Raw genomic sequence first — 12,056 nt, forward strand, 5'->3', positions numbered from 1 at the left:
TCCCCTCTTCAACAGTAAGTAGCTTGAACCAACCATTCAAATGGGTGATTTTAGGACTTCAGAAATTCCGAAAGCGAAAGAGACCCCATGAAGTCGTTTCTAGATGTTCTATCCCAGTCCCAGACTTCAGATCAATACTCTTCTGTCCCGTCTCAGGCTGAAGGTTGCAAGTACGAGATTACAAAAAAATTGTTGCTATACTTTCATAAGAATATCCTATTCACATTATTAGTATGATGCGCTTGACGTTTAAAGAATGAGAACCGTCTAAACTATAAACACGTAAATGCAACCGAAAATCTGTATTGTAACGAAGATTTTTGTGTGGATTGACTTAACAATGAAAAAAACAATAGACGTATTCAGATGTTGAGACTTCAGACAACAATTACCACTATCTTATATGTCTACAACAGTGATCCATAAAGCAAAACAAAACTTAAGTTGCTGTGTGTAATAATGTTTTACAGATATAATAACAAGAATTAGAAAGAAAACCGTTTCACTGTAATTCAGTTTGGTGACGTTATCAAAATATACAGTAGATAAGGTACCCGTTCGTTGTCCAGGGTATTAACTTAAAAAATATGTGGGAGTGTATCTGTGGTTAATAGCATAAAACTGCTAAGTTTCACACTATTTATTTATAATATAACATATTATTGCAATATTCATTATTACCTCACTACAAGTTCTGTATAAGGTTTTAGTGTTCAATAGCTATATATTTAAAACATGATATAACACTCTCCGATAGTTAGGGTGACTTTAGTGAGGTTTTCAAAATGTAGAATATATCTTTTTCATATTGATTTATGTTGATGGAGTTTTCAAAACACACAACATATCATTATTGTATTAATTCATATAGGTGAGGACTTCAAAATATATAATGTATTCTTTTCAAGTTAATTCATGTTAGTGAGGTCATCACAATATGCGTTTTGTCCTGTTCACTTTAATTTGTGTTGGCGAAGTTACCAAAATGGCTAGCATATTCTTTGGTGGTTGTCATAACTTAACTGAGCACATTTTTCAAGTTGTCCTTTGTTTTATTCTTTTCACTTAAATTTCATTTATTAAAAGGTATATGTAGTTACATCTGTTCTTTGAAATAAATTATGATGGTTTGGAAAGAAACATTAACTGAAAAACTTTATAAGTTAGAACACTTTGAAGGAAAGGATTTAAAAACAACCAATAAGTTAGAACACTTTGAAGAAAATGACTTGAAAACAATTAACAAGTTAGAACATTTGAAGTAAAGGATTTGAAAAAAATCAGTAAGTTAGAACACTTTGAAGGAAAAGATTTAAAAGTCACAGAAGACTTTCAGCTTATCATAACTTACAAAGTAAAGACCTCCATCCACTGTGGGTTTAGGGAGGACTTAATAGTTCTCGTCTTCCTCTTTAAGCAGTCTCCAGCCTCTGGAATCAGCTTCATTTTCACATACGGATCGGACAGTCCGTTTGGATCCATTGGAATTAAATTCCGAGCTTGGCAAACTAAAGAACGATATTTCTTGTCGTATAAATAAAGTTTCATCAGTTTCTTTGTTTTTTGGAATTTCGCACAAAGCTACTCGAGGGCTATCTGTGCTAGCCGTCCCTAATTTAGCAGTGTAAGACTAGAGGGAAGGCAGCTAGTCATCACCACCCACCGCCAACTCTTGGGCTACTCTTTTGCCAACGAATAGTGGAATTGACCGTCACATTATACGCCCCCACGGCTGGGAGGTCGAGCATGTTTAGCGCGACGCGGGCACGAACCCGCGACCCTCAGATTACGAGTCGCACGCCTTACGCGCTTGGCCATGCCAGGCCCAAGTTTCATCTACCTTGAGCGAATACAAAATACTTAAAACAACAGGAAGATAAAAGTAGTAGTTAGATAACTATAGACAAACGACAAAATTAACTGGAAGTAAAGCACTCCAACTAGTAAACAAAATATCTTACCAAGGTAGCCCACTCGAGCTGTCAGAATATCTTACCAAGATAGCCAACTCGAACTGTTAGATAGAATATCATACCAGCACAGCCTACTCGAACTGTTAGATAGAATATTTTATCAAGGTAGCCTACTCTAATTGTTAGATAGAATATCTTACAAGGTAGTCTACTCTAACTGTTAGATAGAATATCTTACAAGAGTAACCTATTCCAGCTTTTAGACAGAATATACTATATAATATAATAAAGGACGGGAAATGGTTTAGTAAACTGGATAATGTAATAAAGAACGGATGATGGTACAATGCAAAATATAGTATAATAAAGGGTCATAAAAGAGTAGCCCAAGAGTTGGCGGTGGGTGGTGATTACTAACTTCTTTCCTTCTAATCTTACTCTGTTAAATTAGGGACGGCTAGCGCAGATAGCCCTTCTGTAGCTTTGCGCAAGATTCAAAACAAACCAAACCAGATCAACTCAGGTGGATGCGTGATTACCATAAGTTACCTTTAGAAAATTCTTTCTAGTCATCAGTTACATTTTTGTAGCGTGCTGCCATCTGTAGATGGTGAAAAACAACAAAAGTTTACTACTTCTTCAATATAAATAATGCCACAAGGAATTTAGCTGAGCTAAACTATTCAGCCAAAATGTTTTTTGCCTTAACAAGTAGTCGCTGTGTCATAAGCATGTGCGTCAATGAAGTTCCACATCGCCAGCACGTCTACTGTTGCTAGACATTTAAAGAAATGACCTTATGGTTAATCCTACTTCTGCTAGACTAACTTTTGACACCGTCCTCTGTCTCGTCGCTTTTTTTTTATACAACCAGATACTGTTGTGTAAAATTCAAATTTGATAATAAAAATATAGTCGACGAATTGTTGTCCATGATAATAAATTTAATGATGTAGTAATATTACAGTGGCGGCGCTAAGGGGGGCTTGAGTCTATCCCCAATTGAGCCAAACCCACTCAGCCCCCCAATATTGTTACCTACATATATTCATGGTAAATTATTTACCATCTATACTCCATATTGATGGCATTTTGGGAAGTCCCTCCACAGTTTACCTCAACCCCCCCCCCCAACGAAAATATCCTAGCGTCGCCACTGTAATATTACCATGTATATCATTATATATACATATACAAACCGTCAAAATATTCAGCAGATATAACTTTATTTCAATTTTAAAACCAATTAATAAAATTACAACAATATTTTTGATAATAAAGGTAAAACAATACACTTTATATATAAAAAAGTATAGATATGAAATTAGGTGTGAATGAAATAAAAAATTCATTGGTCAAATTAAAAGTAATTTTGAAAATTATTAATGCAAAGTTTCTTATGCAACAGAATCTCGGTCACACCAAACATGCTCACCCTTTCAGCCATGGGGCATTATAATGTGACGGTCAATCCCACTATTCGTTAGTAAAAGAGTAGCTCAAGAGTAGGCGGTGGGTGGTGATGACTAGCTGCTTTCCCTCTAGTCTTACACTGCTAAATCAGGGACGGGTAGCACAGATAGCCCTCGTGTTGCTTTTCGCAAAATTCAAAACAAGCCAAACCAAACTTACGCAATAGAAATACATTAATTTCTTTATTTGCTAAAAATAGGTCAGTTGGTAAAATAGTAGAAATAAATTTAAATAAACTGAATACGTAAAGTAAGCTTAATACCAGGAACCAAAAAGAAGTTTCATGCCATAAATTCTATATGTATGCACACTGCTGGCCAAAATCTTAAGGCCAATGAACATAAAGAAAAAATATGCATTTTGCATTGTTAGACTCAACCACTTATTTGAGTAGAGCTTTGAAAGATGAAAATAAGAAAAGGGAAAATAAAATAAAAAACGTTTTAGCATTTAATAGGGAAAATGTGAACACTATGAAATTAGCTTCAATACTAGCTGGTCAAAAGTTTAAGACCATACCAAAAAAAAAAGTTCTAAACAGGGTAGAAAATGCCCAACAAGTGGTCTCAGTAGTGAGTTGCATGGCCGTCATTGCGAATAACCGCAAACATTTGCTTTGGTATGGTCGATATAAGCGTTTGCAGAAGGCTGGCTGGAATATTATTCCAAGGGGTGAAGATGGTTTCACGAAAATAATGCACTCTTTGGAATTGACGTCCATTTCTATAGACCTTGCCTTGCCATCCACCCCCACACATTTTCAATGGGGCTCAGTTCGGGCGAACATGCTGGATGGTCGAAAAGAAACACGTTATTAGCCATGAAAAAGTCCTTTGTCCTGCGGGCATTGTGGATTGCAGTGTTGTCGTGCTGAGAGATCCAGTCATTTCCACACAAGCGAGGGCCTTCAGTCAATAAGGATGCTCTCTCCAATATGCCAATGTAGCCAGCTGCTATTTGACGCTCCTGTATAACCTGAAGCTCCATTGTTCCATGGAAGGAGAAAGCACTCCAGATCATGATGGAACCTCCTCCACTGTAATGTAGAAAATGTCTCCGGTGGGATATCCTTATCGTGCCAGTAACGTTTGAAGCAATCTGGACCATCCAGGTCACATTTTTTTCTCATCAGAGAACAAAATCTTCGTTCACTTTTCTACGTCTCATATTTGGTGCTTCTCAGCAAAGTTTAACCGAGCTGTTTCGTGGTGTGGAAGGAGGCGTGACTTTTGAAGACGTTTACGGTTTTTAAAGACTTTCTCTCGTAGATGTCGTCTTATTGTTCTTGAGCTGTATTCTGCGTCTGTAAGGGCCTTAATCTGGTTCGACGACCGGCTAGTGTCTTGCCGGACAACCCATCGAATCCTCCTGCTCAACACCGGCGAATTTTCTTGGGTCGACCACTTGAAATTCTCGTTCCGTATCCTTCAGAGTCTTTTAAGAAATTTGCAACAGCAGTTTTACTACGCACAATCTCACCAGCGATGGCATGTTGAGAGAGACCTTGCTTTTGCAGCTCGACAATTCTGCACGTTCAAACACTTTTACTCTTTGCCATGTTTTACCCTATGTAACATAGAAGATGTCAGTGGGAGATGTTGACAACGCTAGTGCTTGAACACAAATGACTAAATTTCGTTACGTGTTTACAGATTAACGCTTCGCTTCAGTATGGTCTTAAACTTTTGACCAGCTAGTATTTAGTCTAATTTAATAGTGTTCACATTTTCCCTAGTAAATGCTAAAACAGTTTTTATTTTATTTTCCCTTTCATATTTTCATTTTTGAAGCTCTACTCAAATAAGTGGTTGAGTCTAATAACGCAAAATGCATATTTTTCTTTATGTTCATTGGCCTTAAGATTTTGGCCACCAGTGTATATATATATTTGTTGTTTTTTTCACAGAGAGTTATGGTGGGCTGGTGTTAGTGCACGTTATTCAGTAAGATAAACATTCGTATTACCCCTTAAAATATACGACTTAAAACCTCTTTCTTATAAAGCTTTCAGGTTGCTATCTAAGTTTCTAAGTTTTAGTCGTGATAAAGGCAGCTGCCAAAACATATGCAGTGTTAAACCTTGGCACCAAGCCAAATGAAATTTTTTATTGTGCATTTTTAAAATTGTTCCTGGTTTTCTTTTTTTGCACGAATTTCTGTGATTGATCTTTCAGTTATGGGAGTCACTGATTGCGACTGTATGGAGTCTTGTGGTGAAGAAAATAGATTTCTTGAAGTAATTCACAATGGTTTTATGTATCAGTTGCCCAGAAAACCAACCAGAAAGAATGCTATTTTATATTTATTGTATTAATGAGGATATGGTTAGCAGAGTTGTAAAGAAAAACACAGATAAATGCTACTAGTTTGATCATTTTCAATTTAAAACAATGCTGGAAGGAAGCTATGCATGTGGTTAAAATGACAGTAGAATTTCTAATAGTGTTTAAAGAAACGACCGACTAATAATGTTGAACCAACAGCAAGGATGTTTTAAGTATATTAAGGATAAGAAAAATGTTAATAAGATAATTGGGACCTTAAAAGTACTGATGTTCTTATCGAATTATGATTAAGTTTTTGAAATGTTTTTAAAACATTCTTGATCTCGAACATTCTGTGGGCAATATTGGAATTGACCTACATCACGTGGTAAGTAGAAAGACTGAGATAAAACTGAAGCACTAGAGCCAGACATGGTTGTAAAATAGTTGAAAATTATATGTGTAACCTCCATGTTTCCATTTTGGAAGGTCAGTTATCAGCAGATGGCTTTAGAATAGAAAGTTGCTAATGTTGGTAATTCGTGATGAGGAGTTAATAAGAGTTGCTCTAGAAATCATAGGTCAGTCAGTCTTACTTCTGTAGTGAAGAAAATTCTAATGTCTGATAAAGCAATCTTCACTAAAATCATTCAATGAAGTATGATACCATAAAAGAAATTCAAAGTGGACTCCTCAAAGGGAAACCTTATTTTACTAATCTGTTATCTTTTGTAGAAAATGCTACTTGTTATCTGGACAATGAGAAGGGTGTGAAGCTATACTTAGATTTTCAGAAGGCAAACATTATAAGGTTGTATAAAAAAGATTAGGTAAGAATATCACATAGTACTGGTTGGGGGATAGAATAGTTAATTGGATTATACAGTGATTCCATGGAAGAAGGCAAAAGCTGAGATTAGTGGAGTCCAGCCAAACTAGACCCATATTTCTAATGAAGTGCCTCAGAGGTCAATTCTTGGGTTTCTGTCATTGAGGACATCGTTAGTACATTCCGCTGATGATGTTAAACTGTTGGGCACTTGTAGGATGTTTCAGATTGGTTATAATAAATTCGCAAGATGGACAGATATTATAGTAAGTGTAAGGTTACTTCATGGTGTGATGTAAGAAAATAATTTTGAAATGCTGGTGTACAAGTCACTTGGCCCGGCATGGCCAGGCGGTTAAGACACTCTATTCGTAATCCGAGGATCGCGGGTTCGAATCCCCCATTACACAAACTTGTCGCCCTTTCAGCCATGGGGGTATTATAATGTCACGGTCAATCCCACTATTCGTTGATAAAAGGGTAGTCCAAGAGCTGGCGGTGGGTGGTAATGACTAGATGGTTTAACTCTAGTCTTACACTGCTAAATTAGGGACACCTAGCGCAGATAGCCCTCATGTGGCTTTGCGCGAAATTCAAACCAAATAAATCACTCATGCTATGAACAGTATTCTGTTTCTAGAAGTGAAGTTAATATAATTCAAAGATTGTATTTATAGAAATATTGATCACAAGCCAGAAAAATGGCTATGTAACTGTCCTTTTGTTTTTCCAGTTAGCATAAAGGTACACAGTGGACTATGTGTAATTTGTCACTGCGGGAAATTAAGTCCCAGATTTTAGCGTTGTAAAACTGTAAAGTTACCCCTGACCTACGAGAGACAAGATGTTTCACTCATTATTAAGGCATTTCTTTGGTTACTGTGTATATTTTTATCAAAGAAACAATACTGAATTACAGAAAAGTGTTCAGAAAATGGCCACTAGGATGGCGATAGAAGGATTATCTTACAGGAATAAGCTAAAATCAATCAATTTATTTCTCTTGAAAAAAGGAAGATAAGAGGTGATATTATTGAAGCTTACAATCATTTCTGTTTTACTCTATAGAATAAAGGTTTCTGATTTGTTTTGTTCTATGTTATGAAGTCAATAAGATGATAGAACATTAGTTTATGATTTGGAAAACACAAACTAGGCTTCAGTGATGTCGAGAAACCCACTTGTTGAGAAATTTATATGCAAAAACGGCTCGTTTGGGTTGAGAAAATATTTTACATAGAAGAGCGAACAACGTTTCGACCTTCTTTGGTCATCGTCAGGTTCACAAAGAAAGAGGTAACTGACCGTTTGAAAGGGGTTGTGTAACTGTGTTTCGAAATGTAGAGGGCGGTATCAGATGTTTGAATATATAATTTTATTTATTTTATTATATTAATATAGGTATAAAGGCGTTCCTTTATATTTTGGGTTTAACGCAAAATTAAAGAAGCCTTACTTATACAACAACTTAAACCCAAAATAAACCAATATAAAGGAACGCCTTTATATTGTTCGCTCTTCTATGTAAAATATTTTCTAAACCCAAACGAGCCGTTTTTGCATATAAAAAAACTAGGCTTCACTTTAGAGTTTTATTTCCCTCGCAGGGTGATTGACTTATGGAATACGTTGCTGTTGGCTTTGTTGAAGATCAGCAATTTACAAGAGTTTAAGAGAAGTATTGATTTTTAAAAAAATAAAAATAAAGGGCGTGTTTAAAAGTTCCTTTTCTCGATGGGTGATATTATTGCTTGTTGTTGTTGTTATCGCTGTTGAAAATAGTGTTAAACCTTTTTACTTACTTTAGGATTTCGTAATTTAGGTGATGAGCATTGGATATTTAAACTCCAACTTACATAGTGACCAAAGGTGGCAGTGAGAAAAGATCATTGGTAATCATAAGGCTAACCTGATAGGAAGAAATAATACTTGTACTAGTTTACTTGTTCAACTATATAGGTTTTAAACACTGGCTTTATTCAGTTTTACTATTGACAAATAATACGCTTACTTCCCGAATTTCGCGAAAAGACCACAAGAGGAATAACCCTGACTTTAAATTGATAGACTAGAACACCTACTCAATATCACCCTCTGCCAACTAGTAGGGTACTCTTTCCTTCTTTCTGGCAGATGTTTTGATGTAAAAATAATTATTCCCGAGGGACGTATAAATCATCAAGGATGGTCGATGATTGGACAATCCTTCTTCACCCTGCTACAGATTAGGGATTACGCTTTATAGAGAGATTATCATTATATTTGAGCTGAAACTGAAGATGAAGACGAAACAGAGATATGTTGTTGGAGAAGAAATTAGGTCAACAACAACAATAGTCGGCAACGCATCAAAAGAAACGATCCTTTTCAGGGATTCGAAGATCCGGAAAAAAAGATCCAGGTTCTTTAATAGATGGCCACCCTTGTAATGAACCCTCGCCCCAACGTGCGGAACACGAACTGTGAAACCTATGATTCACAGCAAGGCATGCTTAGCACTTGTCTAGTCTCTCCACAATGTGGCATGCTTTCGTCTAATGTAGCGATTTTACACATTGTGATATGTTTTTACTTACTGCTTAATTCTAGTACTACTGAAAGAGATAAACTTAAATGACAAATTTATAAAAAATATTACTGGTTACCAATTCTTCAATTTAACTGTACATTTCTGCTTTGAAATTGTATCTTCAAATCAATATGAACAGTTTAAAAACGAAGGGTTATTGTTTGTTTTTTTAATTTTGCGCAAAGTTAAACGAGGAATACCCATCCATAATATAGCAGTGTAACACTAGAGAAAAAGTACTGCTAGTTATCACCAACCACCGACAACTTTGGTCTACTTTTTTATCAATAAATAGTGGGATTGACTGTTACAATATAACGTCCCCACGATTGAAAGGCCGAGCATATTTGATGTGATGGGGATTCGAATCTGTGACCCACATATTATGAGTCGAGCGTTCTAACCACATGGATATGCCGGGTCTAGAAAGGTTATAACCTTTAAAATACAAGTTCGTAATTAAGAGAACAAGTCGGTATTACTGACGTAGTTCAATTTTTAAAACTATACAAGTGAACTAAATGAAAAAGAAAAAACGTTACTTGTATCATAAGAAGCAACTGGTGTGCCGTGTTGTCACTTTCTTAGTGGAAAGCTACACAGTGGGTTCTATAGCCTCTGTCCATCGCGGGAAACCGAATCTAGGATCTTATAGTTGCAAGTCCGTATGCTTACCGCTAATCCATCAAGGGACATTATTTTGATGCAAAAGGTGGTTAAGTTTGTGAAATGCAATTTTAACAATTTTATGAATCAATTACAAATCCGAATTGGTGTGAGGAGCAATATTACAAAGTTATTATAATTTGTCATCAGCTGATTATTTACTATTATTATATATTTTTAATTCAATAAACTTGACCCATCAGTGAAATTTAAGAAAAATGGCATATATAACATATATGGCATATTTTGTGTTTACTTTGCAGTAGGTCGTACAAAGTTTACAAAACTATTTAAAGAATGGTTATTTTTTTCTGAAAAATATGATCCATGAAAGAAACTAAAGTTAGCAAACTGTAACGTTCCGGAATGTTATTTAATCTCCAATACTTAGCTGGAACTGCACCTTCAACAGTCAACGTTGTTTGTTCAGCTGTGACTTTCAACTCTATCCTTCCTCTTCTCTCGGTGTGGTCACAGCCACATAAGTTAGGAACACTCTCGTGACATCGCTTGTGCACGTTCATGTCACACACTGGAAATATAAGAGGAATTACCTTCAGTACTTATCGGGATATTGATACAGATGTTATCCTTTCCATACAAAAATATCTTTGTTTCTAATCAGAATTAAACCATCATTTTGTTTGTTTGGAGCTATCATTTATGCGTAAAAATATATTCGTTTCTATTCAGAACTAAACTACTCTTTTCCTCAGGGTATTATCAAATAAAGAAGAAGGCGGAGGAATGGAACACATTTAAAGAAGTGGTTAAGATAAGAACTGGAGTCACGATTAAGAAGAGTAAAGGGACACTCAGGGGAAAATAGACACATGTAACGTAACTGACTGAAGTAAAGCCACACAAAAGTAAGACACATGTAACGTAACTGACTGAAGTAAAGCCACACAAAAGTAAGACACATGTAACGTAACTGATTGAAGTAAAGCCACACAAAAGGTAAGACACATGTAACGTAACTGATTGAAGTAAAGCCACACAAAAGGTAAGACACATGTAACGTAACTGATTGAAGTAAAGCCACACAAAAGGTTAGAGCCCAAGTTGGTGCGGATGATCCATTAAAGGTTTGTTTGTTTTGAATTTCGCTCAAAGCTACTCGAGGGCTATCTGCGCTAGCCGTCCCTAATTTAGTAGTGTAAGACCAGAGGGAAAGCAGTTAGTCATCAGCACCCACCGCCAACTCATATTATAACGCCCCCACGGCTGAAAGGGCGAGCATGGTTAGTGTGATGGGGATTCGAACCCGTGGCCCTCGGATTACGAGTCGAGTGCCTTAACCACCTTGCTCTAGGACCTTCGGTTAAAGGACGAATACAAAGTAAAGCATGGAAAAGTTAGGAAAAAGTCATTGAAATAACAAGCACACTTAGTTCTAACAGAAGAAATACCACAAGAATAACAGGATAATAAAACAGTTTTCTTGTAAAAAGACTTGGTGGGAAACCTATCAAAGATGCAACAATAGATATGATAAAAACGGAAGATGGGTTGAATATTTTAAAGATTCATGATGACGAGAAACCCACTTGAAGTAAAAATCTATTCTCAAGATGGCTGATGTGGGTATTAAAACTTTAATTAAAATAAAGTACAGAACAACGTTCGACCTTCTTAGGTCATCTTTAGGTTAACAATACAATATTTTAAAGAGTTATTGAATCCACAAATGAAAGTGTTGTTGTCAGTAGTGATAAGAACAATTAGTTGGATTAACAGATGAGGAAGCTGAGAAACTGTTGTAAAACTAAAGATCAGCAATGTGCCTGGAATGAGGTAGGAGTTAACAAAATGGCTGACAAAAGTTTGTAATGCAATATATGAGGAAGAATTAATACCGAAATACTGGAATATAGATCTGGGCTTTTGTCTCAAAAGGGAGATCCAAGTAAATGTTCTACTGGGAGAGATGTTACTTTGTTATCAATACCAACTAACGTTCTTAGTTCTATCGTACTAGAACGAACAAAAAAATTACAGATCGGAAACTGAGAGAAGACAACTTTGAATCCAGAACTGGTAGATCATGTCAACATGATATTTTAAGATTCGTAGAGTTATTGGGAAATCTAACAAATTTCTGAAACATGTCTACATAAACTTTGTGGATTTCCAAAAAGAATTCTACAAACGTGGATGATTATTAGGTAACTCAGAATAAAGTGATAAATGGTATGAAAGGAACTTCTCGGGAAACATTATGTAGGGTGAGCTCTCAGAACACTTTTGTTAAAATCAACTCTGGTGTATGACAGGGATCTATATTACAAACACTTTTGTTTATCATGGAAATGAGGAAAGTAGAAACTAAAGTATGGGGA

General features: G+C 35.9%; 1 protein-coding gene across 1 annotated transcript in view; it reads right to left on the reverse strand.

Moving 5' to 3' along the window:
- Positions 1-1,347: 1,347 nt before the first annotated feature.
- The window catches only part of LOC143236179 (protein kinase C alpha type-like), a 52,351-nt gene continuing 41,642 nt past the window's right edge, over positions 1,348-12,056 (reverse strand). Inside the window, exons 6-7 of the mRNA XM_076474466.1 lie at positions 10,118-10,246; positions 1,348-1,508 (exon numbers count right to left, since the gene is read on the reverse strand). Of these exons, the coding sequence (XP_076330581.1) occupies positions 1,348-1,508; positions 10,118-10,246 (290 nt within the window). The remainder of the gene's footprint in view (positions 1,509-10,117; positions 10,247-12,056) is intronic.

Source organism: Tachypleus tridentatus, chromosome 13 (genome assembly GCF_004210375.1).
Source record: "Tachypleus tridentatus isolate NWPU-2018 chromosome 13, ASM421037v1, whole genome shotgun sequence".
NCBI lineage: Eukaryota > Metazoa > Arthropoda > Merostomata > Xiphosura > Limulidae > Tachypleus > Tachypleus tridentatus.